This window comes from Varanus komodoensis, unplaced genomic scaffold, assembly GCF_004798865.1.
Source record: "Varanus komodoensis strain SLA01 unplaced genomic scaffold, ASM479886v1 scaffold1, whole genome shotgun sequence".
NCBI classification, from domain to species: Eukaryota; Metazoa; Chordata; class Lepidosauria; order Squamata; family Varanidae; genus Varanus; species Varanus komodoensis.
In genome coordinates, this window is record NW_025335268.1 from 47,508,627 (window position 1) to 47,526,096 (window position 17,470).

The 17,470-nt window shown below is 39.4% G+C and overlaps 1 protein-coding gene across 5 annotated transcripts in view; it reads left to right on the plus strand.

Annotated features, from left to right (window-relative positions):
* MED23 (mediator complex subunit 23) overlaps positions 1-17,470 on the plus strand; it is a 47,951-nt gene that overhangs the window by 19,312 nt on the left and 11,169 nt on the right. For all 5 annotated transcript variants that reach the window (XM_044424504.1, XM_044424506.1, XM_044424529.1 and 2 more), the window contains 11 exons: positions 1,567-1,767; positions 3,148-3,291; positions 5,650-5,795; positions 7,197-7,442; positions 7,540-7,682; positions 8,967-9,141; positions 11,801-11,964; positions 12,224-12,348; positions 14,105-14,310; positions 15,608-15,788; positions 17,150-17,320. In XM_044424504.1, the coding sequence (XP_044280439.1) occupies positions 1,567-1,767; positions 3,148-3,291; positions 5,650-5,795; positions 7,197-7,442; positions 7,540-7,682; positions 8,967-9,141; positions 11,801-11,964; positions 12,224-12,348; positions 14,105-14,310; positions 15,608-15,788; positions 17,150-17,320 (1,902 nt within the window). The remainder of the gene's footprint in view (positions 1-1,566; positions 1,768-3,147; positions 3,292-5,649; positions 5,796-7,196; positions 7,443-7,539; positions 7,683-8,966; positions 9,142-11,800; positions 11,965-12,223; positions 12,349-14,104; positions 14,311-15,607; positions 15,789-17,149; positions 17,321-17,470) is intronic.

Here is a 17,470-nt window from a genome sequence, read left to right on the forward strand (position 1 = left end):
GGAGCACTAAAATTTATGGAATAAATCATATTTGGGTATCATGACAAATTTCTTTTGAAAAGAAAAACAAATACCAAATCCCCTTTTTTGCCTCTAGAAAGGGACACAGCATTTCATAATTAGATTCTGAGCAGCTCCGTACCTTTTCTGTATCATCTTTAAAATAATGCTTTTTCATTTTATTAAGGCTGTGTTATGTTACAGGTACATCATGTAAATCTCTGAAATCCTTTGCATAAAAAGAATGAACAAAAATGACTTACTAACATCTTGGAGTATATAACTTTCTACAATTCGCTCCTAAAACTTTGCACCTATGGACTTTTCCAAAGTATCAGTTCAGGAGAATTAAGCACATCATGCAATCTGAATAGGTGGTTATCAAAATTAAGGGATGAGAACACTTTTCCAAATAGGTAGTTACATAAATAGAGGAAACTGTATAACTAAACAGCTGCAGCATTGGGGTATAAACTGATATTCCTACACAGTGGCTGCATTTGCATGTCAAATTAAACTACAGGGGCTTGTATGTGCTCCTCTCCCCTCCAGCATAGTAGAGGGAAGAAATTCAGAAGCATTTACTTCTGCTTTGATTAACCACAGTTTGCTGTGTCATCCAGGTCCAGAATTATGGTTAATTTAAACAAGTCTGCTTTGGAAACTAAAGTTTGAAGATGGTTCGTTCAAAACTAACTATAGTTAATGTTATCCACATTTTAGTCACATCCAGTGTTTGTTGGTCTGAATGATATAAGCCATAGTTAAACAAAAGCAAAACTATCAAATATTTTCTCCCAGTCTTGTATGAAGAAACGGAAAAGAGAGATAGATGAACCCCAGATCTGCTGCAGCTCATTTTTACTCACCCACATAGATTTAACCTATGATTTAGCATGGCATACAAACATGCCCAGTCTGTCTGTGTGTATGGACTGGCAATGCAGTCTTCCCTTTCTTCCTCTCACACCATTTAATTAATTCTTGGTTTATGACAAGCCGCAGTTTGCCATTACATGAGAACTTTGGTTTGTATGTGATATCTCAGCTAGGCTTGAAAATCAGTTTCATTTCATAGTTAATTAGATTTATTACATGGAACTCAGAATACTCCAAAACAAAGTTGGGTGTTAGCTGTGAACTGACTTGGTGCCTTACTGTATCTGAAAAGTTAAAAGCATCAAAAACAGATAAGCTGAAGCCTATTAACTGTAGAAATGCACTGAAGGTTCAAGGTTGATGGGTTTGATATTCTCAATACAGCAGTGTTGAGGGCTAGGAATGTTATAAGAACATAGGAGTATAAAACACAGGCTTTCAGATAATTGTTGCTCCATAAAGAACAGTGGCTAGGTGAGTAGGAACATAACAATTAGGCTACTATTAAAAAAAAAAAGGTAACCTGTAACATTAGACAGTTTTAATGCCTTGGCTTACCTTGTAAACTTTTATGTTCAGATCCATTTCATGCTTCCCAAACTTAACTTAAAGTATCTACTTAAATGAAGAGTGTTAAAATGACACATGCTAGTCTTTGGAATACTGTATCTGATTTCTGCTTTGCAGCACAAACAGCGATGCCCTGTGCTGGAGGACCAACTGGTGGATCTTGTGGTGTATGCCATGGAGCGGTCAGAGACAGAAGACAAGTTTGATGATGGGGGCACCAGCCAGTTGTTGTGGCAACACCTTTCCAGTCAGCTCATCTTCTTTGTACTTTTTCAGTTTGCAAGCTTCCCTCACATGGTCCTGTCTCTCCATCAAAAGGTAACTTACTGCCATTAACAAATATCAGTCTATCTGAGCTCAGCTTTCCTTCCAAGTTTCCCTACTTCCAGGTCCATCAACTTAGAACTGACAATCTGTTTAGTGGGTGAGTGTGGAGATCTTTGCCATCCTGCTGCTACACATAATTTGTAAGTTATGCCAGTAGACCAACAAAGATTACTTTAGCAGGAATAAGAATAAAACAGCAGTGGCACGGCTAATGCTGTCACTGTGGGCTAAAAGGCCATGGTAGCGGGTTTAAGTCATGACATTTGTCAGACACTATTTCCCTAATCACCTGTCCAGGTGCAGCTTGCCATGCTGTCTGAACCTTGTGCCATGGCTTGTTGGAGGGGAAAGCAACCCTCAGACAACCCAACAGCAGTGCAGGGGTAATTTGAAGACTGTTTCATGGCTTTCATCCAAGCCATGCTGCCCTGGTTTGGATGACATAAGAAACTGCACCCAGGAGGGAGATGAGGCGAATAGTGGTTTGTTTAAAGCATGTTGGTGATGCAAATAAACCCTTTGTTTATTTGCAGCTAGGAGGGAAATAATAGCTGCAGAATATGCTGGGGAAAGTATTTCCCCACTTACAGAGCTATCCTGCGTATGTCTGTCTGCAGAACTGAATGGGCCAGTATTGCAGTTTCACTCTTGCATTGTGACACAGCTCTTTTCAGAGACCTGCCCTGTTTGACTGACAGCCACAATTCAGTAATAGCCTCATTTCTACTTGATATTTTGAAGCCATTAGTTTCAGTTTTTCAAGGAAGAAATACCCTTCAGATTTTTGATGTTTTAGTAATTATTACTTGTTGAATCCAAAATATTACCCTGTTTCCCAGAAAGTGAGACCTAACCAGAAAATAAGCCCTAGCATGATTTTTCAGGATGCTTGTAATTTTAAGTCCTACTCCCAAAATAAGCCCTAGTTAAGATCGTCAGCCAGATTGACGCATTTAGTACGTCTGTTGCAGCACATTTCGGGGTTTGGATAGTTATGACAATGTTCCAGAAGAAGATGACATGAGTGTATTTGAATAAATGTAGTTTTTTGTACATGAATAAATGTAGATTGTTGTACATTTGAAAAATGAAAAAATAAGACATCATCTGAAAGTAAACCTTAATACATCTTTTGGAGCAAAAATTAATACAAGACCTGGTCTTACTTTCGGGGAAATACGGTAGGCACAAGTCCTTCAGTGTTTGAAATTCCTATGGCCATGCTAAGTAAATGCTAATATGCTGATAGTTTATTATCCAATGGCATCTTGTGGAAAAACAGTTTTCCAGATTAGGAGATTGGAAAAGGTGTTTGAGGGTATTTTTTATCTGTGGAGTATGCACATGCTACAAAATGTATCTTTTCTATAGTTGGCAGGACGAGGCCTAATCAAGGGCAGAGACCATCTGATGTGGGTATTATTGCAGTTCATCTCTGGAAGCATTCAGAAAAATGCATTAGCTGACTTTCTCCCTGTTATGAAGCTTTTTGACCTCCTCTACCCTGAGAAGGAAGTGAGTTTTTTGCTATTATTTACTACTGATGTTTCACTGAAAAGAATACCCAAAAGACAAAAAAAAAAATGGGTTCTTTCTGGAAGCAGCGTACAGTTTCAAAATAGCAGGGAGTTGAAAAGGAATGGGGAAGACATCTTCGGGAGCAAGAATGTGACAAATAACAATGTCATGTGTTTAAATTTAAGATGATAAAAGAAGATGTTTTATATATTGTATTTGACTACATAAGAAGGTGCTGAAAATAAAAGAGATTATATAAGAAAAGGGAAAGGCCAGTGGGAGAGTTTGCATGATGCAGCAAATAATCAGCACAGTGTGGCTTGTTCTCCACCTTTCCGTCCACCAGCCAGTATCCCAGGGTCTTGCACAACAGAGACGATCTAATCTCCCCCTCCTTGCACTGATTGCAACCTCTTTTTGTTTCGGATTTATTTTTGGTTTTATTTTCCCTTTCCTGGAGTTCTGTGCTGAGATAGGTGGCAGCTGCTGTACTGATGCTCAGGAGGTAAGAACGTCAGAAAAGCCATGCCAGATCGGACCAAAGGCTTATCTAGTCCAGCACTCTGTAAACTTGGTGAGAAACCAGTACCTTGGAGGTACTTTGGAGTGACTGTCAGTGGCTCCTTAACCTTTTGCAAAACTATTTTTTGAGGGACAGCACAAATGTGTGCAATTTGGTCCATAATTTTCCCTAGTCTTTTATAAGATGCCCATGCATGAAGGACTAAAACATGGAACCTTGCCTGGCCATTGTCCTAGCAAGTGTCTGCAGTCAAAGCATAGGCGATATCCACGGACAGTGACTGCATATGAGTTATGTTATGCACTCTTGACAGCTATCAATTTTTGAGCTATCAATTGAACAGCAAAATGGTGAAGGGAATTTTTCCCTGTAAGTGACTGATAGGTTTATCTCTTCCTTTCAAGCTTGATCTTCTAGGATTTTAGCATTGCCTGGACAGCTCTTAGTCCTTTGCAGCTTTCCCCCAGCCCCTTGGTACTCCAGAAAGGGAAGATTCCTTTGTGCAAGCACTTTCTGTTGACACCCATCAAAGCTTTTTCTTTCAACCTGTCTAGCAAATTTGAGCATTATCTTTTGGACATGGAAATTCCAATCCCTAGTTCCCTGTAAGTATTCTAAGGGAACAGCAACAAATAAGGAATATGATGAAAACTGAATGGGGAACTTGGTCAAAAGATTAAATAGCATGTTAATTACAACTGTCTATAGCAGGAACAAGCAGCATTTCAATAGAGACCATGAAAGCCTGTAGTGTGACAGTTCAGTAAACCACTTCTAAGAATAACAAAGAATGTCGCAAGGGATCAAAATAAGATTAAAACAAGAATTTGGTGATACTGGGATTAAGAGACATTCCACTGGGTAATGAAAGCAGCCCACCAATAAACAAACAAGAAAAAGTGTGTAATTCTGGTGCAAATAGAATGAGCAAGATGATGATGTCTGTGTATAATCTACTGTACAGAAAGAAAGTAGTTGCCAGACAAGTCAGTTGACTGCCACTTTGCTGTGTTTAGGTAGCATATAGCAGAAATGGCAGTAAAGGCGGTGGTGGTCCAGAAAAAGATCTCCCATAGAATTGCTATTTATTGGGCCTAAAAGAAAGAAGGAAGGAAATTGTTTTTCAGTATTGGAACAAAATGATAGAAGGTACTAATCTTCCTAAGAATGTAAAGTGTTTTTATATTCTTCTTCTTTTTTCATTTTTATCCAGTTTGACTAAAACCATTTTGAGTTATGCCATTCAGTAAGCAAACATTATACCTTGTACTAGTATGATGCCTATATGTGAGAGTATTGGGAATTTCAGGATAAATTGCTATGAATATAGCTTTTGCTTTAGAGTGTTGTTATTAAAACAATTGTTGAAGGTGTTGTATTTCTGTGTGTAAATATTACCACAGAAATATAAGAAAGGCTAGACGAAAGAATGCTGTTCTGCTGTTGTGATTCAGTGCAATATGAAAGGATCAAAGGATTTTCCAGTACTCCCAGTTAGTCCCAGAACACCATGAAGAACAAGACTCAGACTTTTATTTCTGTCTTTGAGTGTAAATCTTCATGATTGTTGACGTAGCTAGTTTCAGTGTAAGATATGCCAGTTCAAGTATGCTGTCCAAGTATACAAATCTGCTTGTGAGATTTTATTTCTTGGACTGTAATTTATTAGAAAAATTGGTTCCCATTCAGGGATACATACAGTATCTACTGATTTCCAGAGATAGTTGCTGCTACAGAAGTGAACACAATCAGTGGAATTATTTCATTGCTAAGAATCCCATCATTGCATGACAGTAAGGTAGAACTTAACAACATGTTTCTTCTTTCCTTAGTGTATTCCTGTGCCAGATATCAACAAACCCCAGTCAACACATGCTTTTGCAATGACCTGTATCTGGATTCATCTGAACAGAAAGGCACACAGTGACAATTCGAAGCTGCAGATTCCGATACCTCATTCTCTCAAGCTTCACCATGAGTAATTTCTGTTGTAATATGCATTTGGATTGATGATAATTCTGGAATATATGACCAAAAAAGCAAGGCCTCTATAGCATATCTTGTAAACAAACTGGGAAAATAGGGTGAAAAATTATCACCCACAAGACTTTTTAAAGTATGTTTATTTAAATTTCTGAATTATGCCTTCTACCTGCCAGGCACCCAAAGCAATATACACAAAATGCCTTCTCGTTAATTATGAAAGCTCTATAGAAAAACCTAATGCAGTAAAACTTTAGTTTACTGTCCAAAATGCTTTGGTTATTGGGTAGCATTAAAAATAAAATTGAAATTAAAGAGCAACAAGCATGATGCAGAGTTAAATTCCTAGCAGATTTAAAGACGTTTCACAGCTTTACTGCCTGTCTTAAGCAAAATAAGGAGCAAGCCACTCTTACCTCCTTTGGGAAGGAGTTCTCAGTTGGGGTGCTACCACCAAAAAGGCCTTCTTTCAGGTATCTACCAAGCTAGCCTTTTTAAGTGGCAAGACTCTATTATGCCTCCAGTGATTGTCATAAATGATAGACAGGTTCATATGGAAGATGCAGTCCTCTGGATGCAGTCCTACTTTGTAGGTCAAAACTTGCACCTGCACCTGAAACAAACTGAAAGTCAGTGAATATATTTCAGTTGACTTTCACAACAGCAGGTATTGTCCTGTAGTACGCAGCTATCCAGTCTACTGTACCCTTAAGATATTTTCTCTTGCTGGTGCATTGGCGAAGACCCTTCTTGTTACCCTGTTTGATATCTACCCAAAGAACATAGATTATTGGGCAAATTAGGAATATAATTAGTAGATAAAGCCATATCCTCCCACACCCATGCTTCATGTCATCTTATTCAGTTAATTCCTAATATTGCTTACTTTCAAAGCAAAATCCGCATGCTTGTTCTTTATAGAAGGTTCCAGCCCAAGGATCCCTTACATTTAAAGGTTTACACGGTGTGTAAGGAGTAGGTAAGGGCAACAACACAATGCAGAGTACGGAAAAGCCAAGTATTAAATATAATGGCTCCTTTTCCATAAAACTGTGCCTGAAATATAGTAAAAGATCAGCACGCAGAAGACAACTTAATGTCCGATAAAGAAAAACACTACACTAAAAAGTAGTCACTACAAAAGCGGTAAAATTTGATAGAAAAATAATAGAGCAAAAGGCTTAGGTTCTCCATTCACCCAACACCAGGTGGCAAAGAGAGTTCTTGACATACCCTTTGAGTGCACTGTGATAACCATAAGCAGTTTCTGGTTCACATGGAGACGCCCCTGAGAGTCTCATAATTCTAGCATAAGTTTGCCATCAAATGCAACCTTTGGTGCCTAAAACCATCAGGCATGCATGTATTATCTTTCTCCCTCTCTTTGGCTATACAGATTCTTACAACAGAGTCTGAGGAACAAAAGTTTACAGATGAATGACTACAAGATTGCCTTGTTGTGCAATGCTTATTCCACCAATTCAGAATGCTTCACGTTACCCATGGGTGTTCTAGTCGAAACTATTTATGGAAATGGCAACATGAGAATACCTCTGCCAGGGACCAGTTGCATGGCTTCAGGATCCATCACACCATTGCCAATGAACCTCTTGGATTCACTTACAGTTCATGCCAAGATGAGGTAAACTGTAGTTAATAACAGAGCTACGTGCATATTTTCAGAGAACCAGCTGCAAGTGTATGATTTTAAAAATAATGCACTTTCTTTTTTTTTCTAGCCTCATCCACAGCATAGCTACCCGAGTGATCAAATTGGCCCATGCAAAATCTAGTGTGGCCCTGGCACCAGCCCTTGTGGAAACATACAGTCGCTTGCTGGTTTATATGGAAATTGAATCGTTGGGTATCAAAGGCTTTATCAGTAAGTAACTGTATATGTTAAACCAACAAGTATGTTCACTGTCAATTAGAAATCATTGTTGAGTATCGCGTGTGTACAGACATGCCCACCTTTAGGGTATTCCTGTGCATACTACAAGAAACTTACTTGGAGCACATAGAAAAACTTGTATGGGGCAACATATAGGTCTGGTTGTGTTTTTTCTCCTTGACTTAGCTCTTGTATGCCACCTGCTTCAGGATTGATACCCAGTTGTTACACTTGGCTTATGTGTACAGCTTAATTTCTGATATTCCCTATCTACAACCTCATGTGATAATGACAAATATGTGTTAGGACATGCTAACATCACAGAAAAAAGAGCCCTTGACTCAAAAACCAACACTAAATAATACACATATTAGAATACTTGGTACAGGTGTAGCACATCCTCAGTGCTCAAATACATCTAGTACATCTTCTCAGCCATTCCTAGAAGAATTAGCAAGTAGTAACATCCTTATAGGCTCGAAAGGGGTTCTACTCTGATAAGACAGTGGATTCCCTTGTACCGTTCAGTTTTTCAGAAAGCTGTAAGATGAGCTGGGAGCAGGCTGAACTGACTAGTTAGCTCTGTGCACATGGGGAAAGCACACAAAGAATAAATTGTACAGCCTGTGTGGCATGGTGCTTGGGATGCTGGATTGGGACCAGGGATCCCGTTTCCTGGTCATGAAGCTTACTGGGTGACTTTGGGCCAGCTGCCAGTTCTGAACCTAACCTACTTCACAGGTTTGTTGTGAGAATAAAATTGAGAGCAGAAAGCTCATGAAAGTTCCTTTTGGGTTCATTGGAGGAAGAAGAAGGATATAACTGTAAGAAGTAATACTAGTAGTAATGATCATAACCAATATTTTTGCCCCATTCTGTACCCAAATAACTTGGCTTGCAAGCTTTAGTCTCAAAATACCACTGCCACTGTTTAAACTCAGCTTTTCATGTTCAAGGCCTGTTACTCTACATTGGAGCCTGTATGTACACCTTGTAAGAACTGATCTTGTCTTTTGACTTAAATTCTTTTGTAACTTAGCTATGATGAATAATTATTGTGCTTAATTGGATAATAACAGGTTTGTGGGATCCTTTTCTTACTTTTCTAACACTGCATTTGCTATATTTTTCTTACATGCTATAAATTGTCAATGCGGTAATGGTAACAAAGGGTCAGTATGCCTGATTCTATAGAATGTGAGTCTCTGTGCAAATTTGTGTTTGCAGGAAATTAACTTTCACAGGAAGAGTTGACATTGCTGCATTTCTTCTCAGGTCAACTGCTACCCACGGTTTTTAAGTCTCACGCTTGGGGCATCTTGCATACTTTGTTGGAGATGTTCAGCTATCGCATGCACCACATCCAACCTCATTACAGAGTCCAGCTGCTAAGTAACCTCCATTCCCTGGCTGCTGTGCCACAGACAAATCAGAACCAGCTTCATCTATGGTAAATAAGTCACCATTCTAACTTTGAAAGCAGTAGACGCATCAGGAAATCATGGAAGGGAAGCTGAATGAATATATTCCATCAAGGCAGTTCTTAGAAAGGCTGATTCAAGCATTATAATTCCCCTCATGGGTGCTACTGAAAAACACTTCTTTTGACAGAAGTTTACCTAACAGCCACAAAACTAGACAAAATGTTTAGATGGGTACATATAATAAGTTTTATTTATTTATAATTAGTTCTGTTTATTGCATGTCTCCTTTATTTCCTGTGAGTACAAAGCTGTAGTTTTCACAATTCTTCGATTTAGTGCAAGAAAGTGGTCTGATTTGAATATCGCATGGTTTAGCAGTGAGGAATGAGCAATGAAAGTGTGTGTTTCCACCTTTCCCTTCCTGTTACCTTCTTCCTTCTTTGCATCCTGGTTTAAACTACACTTTGCTATTATGTTTGGAATGAAGAAGCAAAGCTTAATGCAAGTTTATTAACTGGGATCTTAAACTACACTTTGAAGTTGGTTTAAGATCCTGTTCAGTGAAATAGACATGCCTAACCATTGTTTAATTAAACCTGAATGTTAATACTAAGGAAGAGAGTAAGGAATCATTTATTACAGAGTGTATATACTGCTTTTCTTTATAAAAATATCTCAGAGTGATTTGCAGCATAATATTGTGATTAAGCCCCATCAATAAAACATGGGGTAGGGTTGCACAGAAGCCTAAGCCACCCCTGCAGGCCAGCTGCTGGCTTACAATGGCTTGTTCTCCCCCATAGTCCTTCAGCTGGCTCCAGCACATACTGAAGGGACTTCATGGCAGTCCCATCTTGTCTCTGTGCCCTGGCCCCCTCGCTAGCCTTATCATTACCCCAGCTCTTTGTGTGGGGTACTAAAAACTGAATGTTGGAGAATTTCTTTTCTATTCTCTTTGCACCAAACCAGAGTACGCAACATACAAGGAAATTGACAAGACAAAGCCTCCTATTAGTTAAAGTGCACAGTTGCAAAAGAACTAGGAGAGAAAAAATGGTAAAAGAAAGGAGAGAAGCGTTAGTGCAAGTCAGAAGCATGGGGTGGGGAGGAAAGAAAATGGGGGAGGGAAAGGCCCAGAAGTGGGCGACAATATCTCCCTATGGGCCATGTGATCCTGTGGCTGTTAAGTGTTGAAAAGGCAGGGCACAGTGATCTGGAAGCTAAACATGTCCCTGAGTGTGCAGGAACTCTACCAGGAACTCTACAAAGGGGAGATTTTAACTCCCCCCACATTTATGCAGCTCCTTTTTGGCTCATATGCTCTTGTGGTGCTGCTGTTCCCCAGGAGTTCAAAGCAAACAAACAAGAAAACTGAAACTAAAATGATTACACAACTTAAAGAGGTAGCTAAATGGGACCGAGTGACTGGTGCCCCAGTGTGGGGTATGTGTAAGGGCTGATGGTGCTGGCATCCCTTCTTTATCCTCTTCTGCCTGTAAAGGGGTTTGCTTTTTAAAATATTCTTGGAATATTTGCATGATATATTTTGGACTTGGAGTTGTACGCTCATTTAATGGCTAGAGGTAAATAGAGGTAAAATGTGTGTTCCTGCATCCATTGCTCTGATACTGCAGGGCACAAATTGTCCCTCCTTTTACTGCAAGCTCTTTAATTTGCATAGAGTTCCTCTTCATTTGCTTTCCAGCCATTTCCTTTCCAGTTATTTCCCAGAAATGTGCAAATATTTCTGACACTTTAAAATACCTTAGAGGTGACAAAACAAAACCAAAAGGGTACCAGCACCCACAATAATACTTCCCCATATGGGATACCATTCATTCTGTCCTTGGCTACTAACTTCTAAGGATTTTTCTTTTAAAATATCATGGAACCACATTAACTACAGCAGCAAGGAGCTCTGAGAAGAAGATTGAAAAGGTGGGAAGATTCAAGGAAGTGTTGAAATGGGGAAGGATGCTGAGAACTCCACCCTAAAAGTGGGAAGATTGCATTGCGCCCCTCCCTCAGTTCAGTGCTTCTGAACTTTGCAAGCAGCTCCCTTCTTTCTGTCATCATTTCTTCCCCTTGACCTTGACAACTGTGTGCACAGTAGCTTATATTCAATTTTCTCTTGGCATTCAGCTTGTATGTTGCCTTCTTCCCTTGGAGACTTGCTTTGATAGATGAAACAGCCAAGAAAATTGACCAGACAAGAAGTGTACTTGCTAAAGATAGACAAAAATACCTTTAAAAATATGATCCCAACTGAGGCACCAAAACAAAGAAAAGGCTGAGGAACAAGCAGTCGTCCTCCAAAGTGCTATTGCAGCACCAGCGGAAGGGCAGTCACTGGCAAAATTGAGAGCAGTGCTTGGGGCAGGTGTTTCCGACACTCTTGCTGAGTGCTTCTGTAACTATTCACCCTGTTTAAACCCTTCCTGGTTTTGGCTGTACATAATGCTCTATTTGTTCCAATTGAATAATTGCAACTTACATTTTCAGTTTGTGCGAACCTTGTAACTTGAATAAGGAAATGTGGCTGGTCATTACGGTAAAATGTGTGCTTTCTTCTTGCAATGTTTTTCATGATAATGCTTGCAGCAAAGTGTTTCCTGTTCCATTTTCACACAATCACTGTAATATACTGTGTTCTCTTCAAATGAGACTAGTATGTTCTCTTTATAGTGTTGAAAGCACAGCTCTGCGGCTGATTACTGCCTTGGGTAGCTCCGAAGTCCAGCCACAGTTCACACGCTTCCTTAATGAGCCCAAAACAGTCCTTTCAGCGGAGTCAGAAGAACTCAACAGAGCACTTATTTTGACTCTGGCAAGAGCCACACATGTCACAGGTACTAGTTACTCATAATTGCACAGTTGTTAAGTGAAATAGTTTTGAATGTATGACGTGAGAGCAAATGATCTGAGCATTAGTATTGTGTGCTATCATTTTTAAAGGTCTTGAATTATGGGGAAAGCTATGGCATCAAACACAATTGGTGTTGTGCTAGAGGTTGGTTACCCAAGCACAGTGGAAGTGACAAATTGGATACTGCCTGAGATATTTGTTTTAACTATGAACCTTCAGGTACATTTACATGTCTGTTTTAGATTTTTTCACGGGATCGGATTCCATTCAGGGGACTTGGTGTAAGGATATACTGCAGACCATCATGAGTTTTACTCCCCATAACTGGGCATCACACACCTTGAGCTGTTTTCCAGCTCCTCTACAGGTAATTTTTAAAAATATAGTACAGATATGTTTAGAAATATAAGCAAGCTATTGTGGAAGCAGATAATGACCCTTCTGTAGTGTTAAAGTTACCTCATGGTATTAGTCTGTTTCTGCTTCATTTTAGTTTCTCGTGTATTCATTCAGAAGTCTGCTCTTTAGCATTCCCACATTCTGTATTTTTAAAAAAATGTGCACAAAATATATCAAATTTTGCAGTTAAAACATATTTTCTCACAAAACATGGATTTCTAAACATGTCTTATCTTAAAATGCACATTTTATATGCATTTTGGTAAGAATTTTTTAAAATTTTGAGCCAAAATCTGAAAGATACATACATTCCAGTTCACACATTAATCCAGGAGGTCTACTCAGACTTGGAATGTGGACGGAATGAAGTCTCCAAGTATCCTCACATCAGGATAACTACATGAAGGATGCTATATGGAAGTGTACAGCAGGACCCCCCCCATATCTGTGGGGATAGGTTTCAAGCCCCCCAGTGGATTTCTGAAACCAAGGATAGTAGTGAACACTACATTTGTGGGAGTTAAGGCTACAGGAACCCTGCAAGAGTGGAAAACCCAAAATATCTCTAGCAAAAATCACAAATATTTCACACCCACTGAGAGACAAAACACATGCGTGAGGCTGGCTAGTACCAAGACAAAGAGCATGGTGTCCTCAGACAGAGTGCATAGTTCCCTAGGAAACATTCATGAGGTTTCCCTAGAGAAATTTGGGATTTTTCCACTTTCATGAGGTTCCTGCACCCCTAACCCCTGTGAATGTGGAGGGCTGGTGGTCAACCTCAGTTAAGTGAAACTGCAGTAACTGAGACAGTAGATATGGGGATCCCGCTGTATTTTTTGTAACCTGGCTCATAATAGTCCAGCTTGTTACCATTTTAGCAAAGATGTTGGAGAGCTTTGTAGAAATAAGCATGACATGTCACTCCTGTATTTATCCTAAATTGTTGAAATTAATTTGAACCTTTAACAACCCTATTATTAGTTTACCTTGTTCAAAAATTGTCATATTTGCCACCTTCAGTTGCATGGGATGTCATCTTTCTAAGAATGCTTTACTAATCAGGAACGAAATGACCAAGATCATAGTTGCATGAATACTTTCTTTGGGAAATAGTAACATGTCAGAAAATAGCAAGCAAGCTTCCAGGTTTTCTAAAACTCTTCCTTAAATTAGATATTAAGCAAATAAGGGCTGGAGGGGAGAGAAAGAACCCAAAAGAAGCCCCAGCGTCTGCATGTCCTCAGTCTTCAGATGAAATGTAGGTGGTCTAGGGAAGAATTAATTGGACAAGTCCCTGCTGAGTGCAGAACAATTTTACAATGCAGGATTTCTGACAATGGCTGTTTCTTCCTCCCCTACAATTTAAAAATTGGATCACATGGATCACTTTCCAGATCAGATCAAAGCACATTGTGCCTCATATTGTGAGATAGAGGATAAAAAATAAAGAGGAACAACTTTATCAAAGTTGAATTTTGTAGTGGTGCACTATGCAAAGAGTTAATAGAAGCCAATATGGGTGCTATGATGTAGTGGCTGGAAGATATGTAAGCTGTGAAAATGATAGTCCATCTTCAAATGGAAGACAGTCATCTTCCAGTTTTATGATCCAGATTCTGCATGACTGAATTATGAAATCAGAGTGGCCTGCAACAGCTTCCTTTCTTTCAGATGGAAATATGATTGCCTTTCTAATTGATAGCAAATGTAATTTATTTCAGGCATTCTTCAAACAAAATAATGTGCCTCAAGAGAGCCGCTTTAACCTAAAGAAGAATGTGGAAGAGGAGTACCGAAAGTGGAAGTCCATGACCATTGAGAATGACATCATCACCCACTTTTCCATGCAGGGCTCCCCACCCCTCTTCCTTTGCCTGCTCTGGAAGATGCTTCTAGAGACCGATCACATCAACCAGATTGGTTTTAGGCAGGTCTTTTAAAGATTCAATTATATTCCATGGCACCGTAAAGTCAGCAGGATTATTTCTGGCATAGCAGTTTCATACAAAATGTCCAACATTGAGGTGTCTTTCATTTGATATGTGTTGCATTCCCTTTCACTAAGATTTGCCAGCAAAAGGCAGCAATGTTTTCTGGTTCATGCAACACAACAACCTGTGGAGGGTTGGCACCCTTGTTATTTCAGGGTGGTTTGTCATGACAACTGAACTTGTCACAGTTTCTGCAACATGACTTGTTACCTTGAGAAAGTATATGTTGTGGTTGGATGTTCAGGGTTGCTTGTTTCCAGGGTGATTTGTGATGTACAAACTCAGCTGAGTGGCTTATGAATGGCTTGTCAGAAAGGAGCAGTCTGGCATGAGCAATGAAACCCGCAGTCATTCTCTGTGAACTCACTAATGCAGCATGCATGCTTCCTCACCATCTGCTTTTCTTCCAATTCATCACTAAGAAATGACATTTTTCTCTTACACATTTGTGCAAATTTAACTTCATTATTTCCTCTTTCCGGAAGGCTTGCACGACAAAGTAATTTCAACTTTGGAGAGATTTTCACAAATTTAATTTTCAAAAATTGTGTGAATTGGGGTTTGCATACATTCATTGCACTTCAGCAAATGTCCATACATCTCCCTGAACATTAAAAGCAAACAAGTTAAGGTGAAAGAAAATACGGTTAAATGTGCTCAAATCTTGAAGATGAAAAAAATTCTTCCAGAAAACTTCGGTTTCACTAACATGCCCAATTGCATATATTAGTAGAGTAGGTTGCAGAGGCTGTCCTGCAAAGGCTGGTTGTATATTTACCAGTCGCAGCTGGGAGGACTAAGGTGGAAGCAGGCCATGTCTGTTGGGAGTAAAGTGAACTCGTGATTGAATAACCAAGCCACTGTGACTTATTTTCAGTTCAGCTTATCATTGCCTTTTCTACCCAGCATGTGTTAAAAAGTTGCTGCATATCCTGGAAGCTAAACATTATTGCTACTCTCACAAAAAATCCAGACTTAAGTACCTTGCTGCAGGCCTGTCTGATAACTCAAAAGAAAATCAATTTAGAAAACAAAGATTGCACAATCACCACTCCAGGTTATTGTAATTTTTAAAAATCAATCCGTTCTTGCTTCCTTGATTTTGTGTCTGAATGCTCCATAAATAGTAGGACTCTTGAGGTTGCTTGCTTGATAACAGGAGGCTTAGGCAGAGTCTGTAGAGTCAGCGATCCACTTTGTATCTACCTCCATTGCATTTCTCCTGTTTCTCAGAGTGCTGGAAAGAATTGGAGCCAGAGCCCTGGTTGCTCATGTTAGAACATTTGCAGATTTCTTGGTCTATGAATTTTCCACTTCAGCTGGAGGCCAACAGCTCAACAAGTGCATTGAGATTCTCAATGACATGGTGTGGAAATACAACATTGTGACCCTGGATCGACTGATCCTGTGTTTGGTAAGGAATGCACAAAGGAGGATGCCTTCTTGGGTGATGAGCGGAACAGCCAATCTGTTCTGATCAATGCATTCTGTTTGGTGACTTGCAAACATGACAGAATGAAAAAACTTGCTGAGGCAAGTCATTCGTTCTAGCATACATACTAATAAGGGTTCAGTAGTGCTATGAATGAACAGAGAATGCAAATGGGCACTTGTAGTTCCTTAACTTCTGTTGCCCACCTATAATGAGAGAATATCAGTGCACTGTGTCAAATTTGGTTATGGAGGTGAAGTAGGGAAGGACTGTAAAAACTGTGTTTCCAAAGAAATTCTAAGCATTAATAGTAGTGACCTGCTGGTCTCTGCTGAGGAAGTCATCTGAGGGGCTTTAATAAGTGATGCTGCCAGGTTTCAGAACTGGTCAGCTTGTTGGCCAAAACTTGTGTGTTTATAGTGCTCGCTTTTGTAGCACATCTAAATTACCATCTTAGAATTCATTGTCAATTTCCACATTGTTTGCAAGCTCCAGAGTATCTTTGTCTTGTCTAAACTGTGCCATTTCTGTACATAACACTGAGCTGGATTTTTTACCCCTTTTTATCACTTTAACTCTTTGAGGAAAAGACTTTTTCCTTGTCTGACGAATTTAATGCCCTTCAGCAAATGCTCGTCTGTGACAGGGGTAGTGGAGAGAACATCCAAGTAGGAGGATGTCTGGCATGGTGCAGGCCAGTGCAGCTGCTTGGTGTGGGGATAAGCAGAACTTAATGCTTACTTGGGTATTAACTAAATTTTCTGGAACAAAATATGTCCCTTAGAGGGCAGGGACATGGCAATAAGAATCATTCCATGGAGGCTGCAACAACAGTTAAGTAGAGCTGGCAAACCTCCAATATTTCCATTTCCTATCTGCAAAGGAGTTAAACATGATTATCGAAACAGCTGATCAAGAAAGTGTACCTAATATGGTGATATTTGATGTCATGCATTGCACAAGTCCATACTGTAGCCCCCAAGATGCACTTTGACATTGCACATGCAGAAAAACTCTTATGCACAGAACAAGATACCATATTAAATGAGAACTCTTGTTTGAGTTTACATAAATGAAACCATTATTTCCAAGGAAATAACAGTCCCTTACAGAAAGTTTGCTCATCTATTGAATTTTGAGTGTGTGGTACTTCTTATTGCTTTAGAAACACGGATATAAGAGATTCCTAGAGCTGTGGAAGTTTAGCTTCCTTCTTTTTTCTTAACTGGGTCCCAAATTCTTCTATTCTCATGAACCAAAAGTTTAATTACATCAATATAACTGACAACATTGTTCTGTAGGGGGTTTTTTTGCAGGAGGTTTTTACAGATTTTTCTTTTCAGGCAATGCGTAGTCATGAAGGGAATGAAGCACAAGTGTGCTACTTCATCATCCAGTTGCTCTTGCTCAAACCCAATGATTTCCGCAACAGAGTGAGTGATTTTGTGAAGGACAACTCGCCAGAGCATTGGCTACAGAACGACTGGCATACGAAGCACATGACATATCACAAGGTACTTTCTCTTAATGCTCTTCCAATCCACATTATTTTTTATTAGTACCTTCTTAACATGCAAGTATAGTGCTATGCTTTATACCGCTAGTTGTTTGGTGGTACGGTGCATTTAATAACAGAATCTGAAGACTAGCAAGAGTGTTAGACC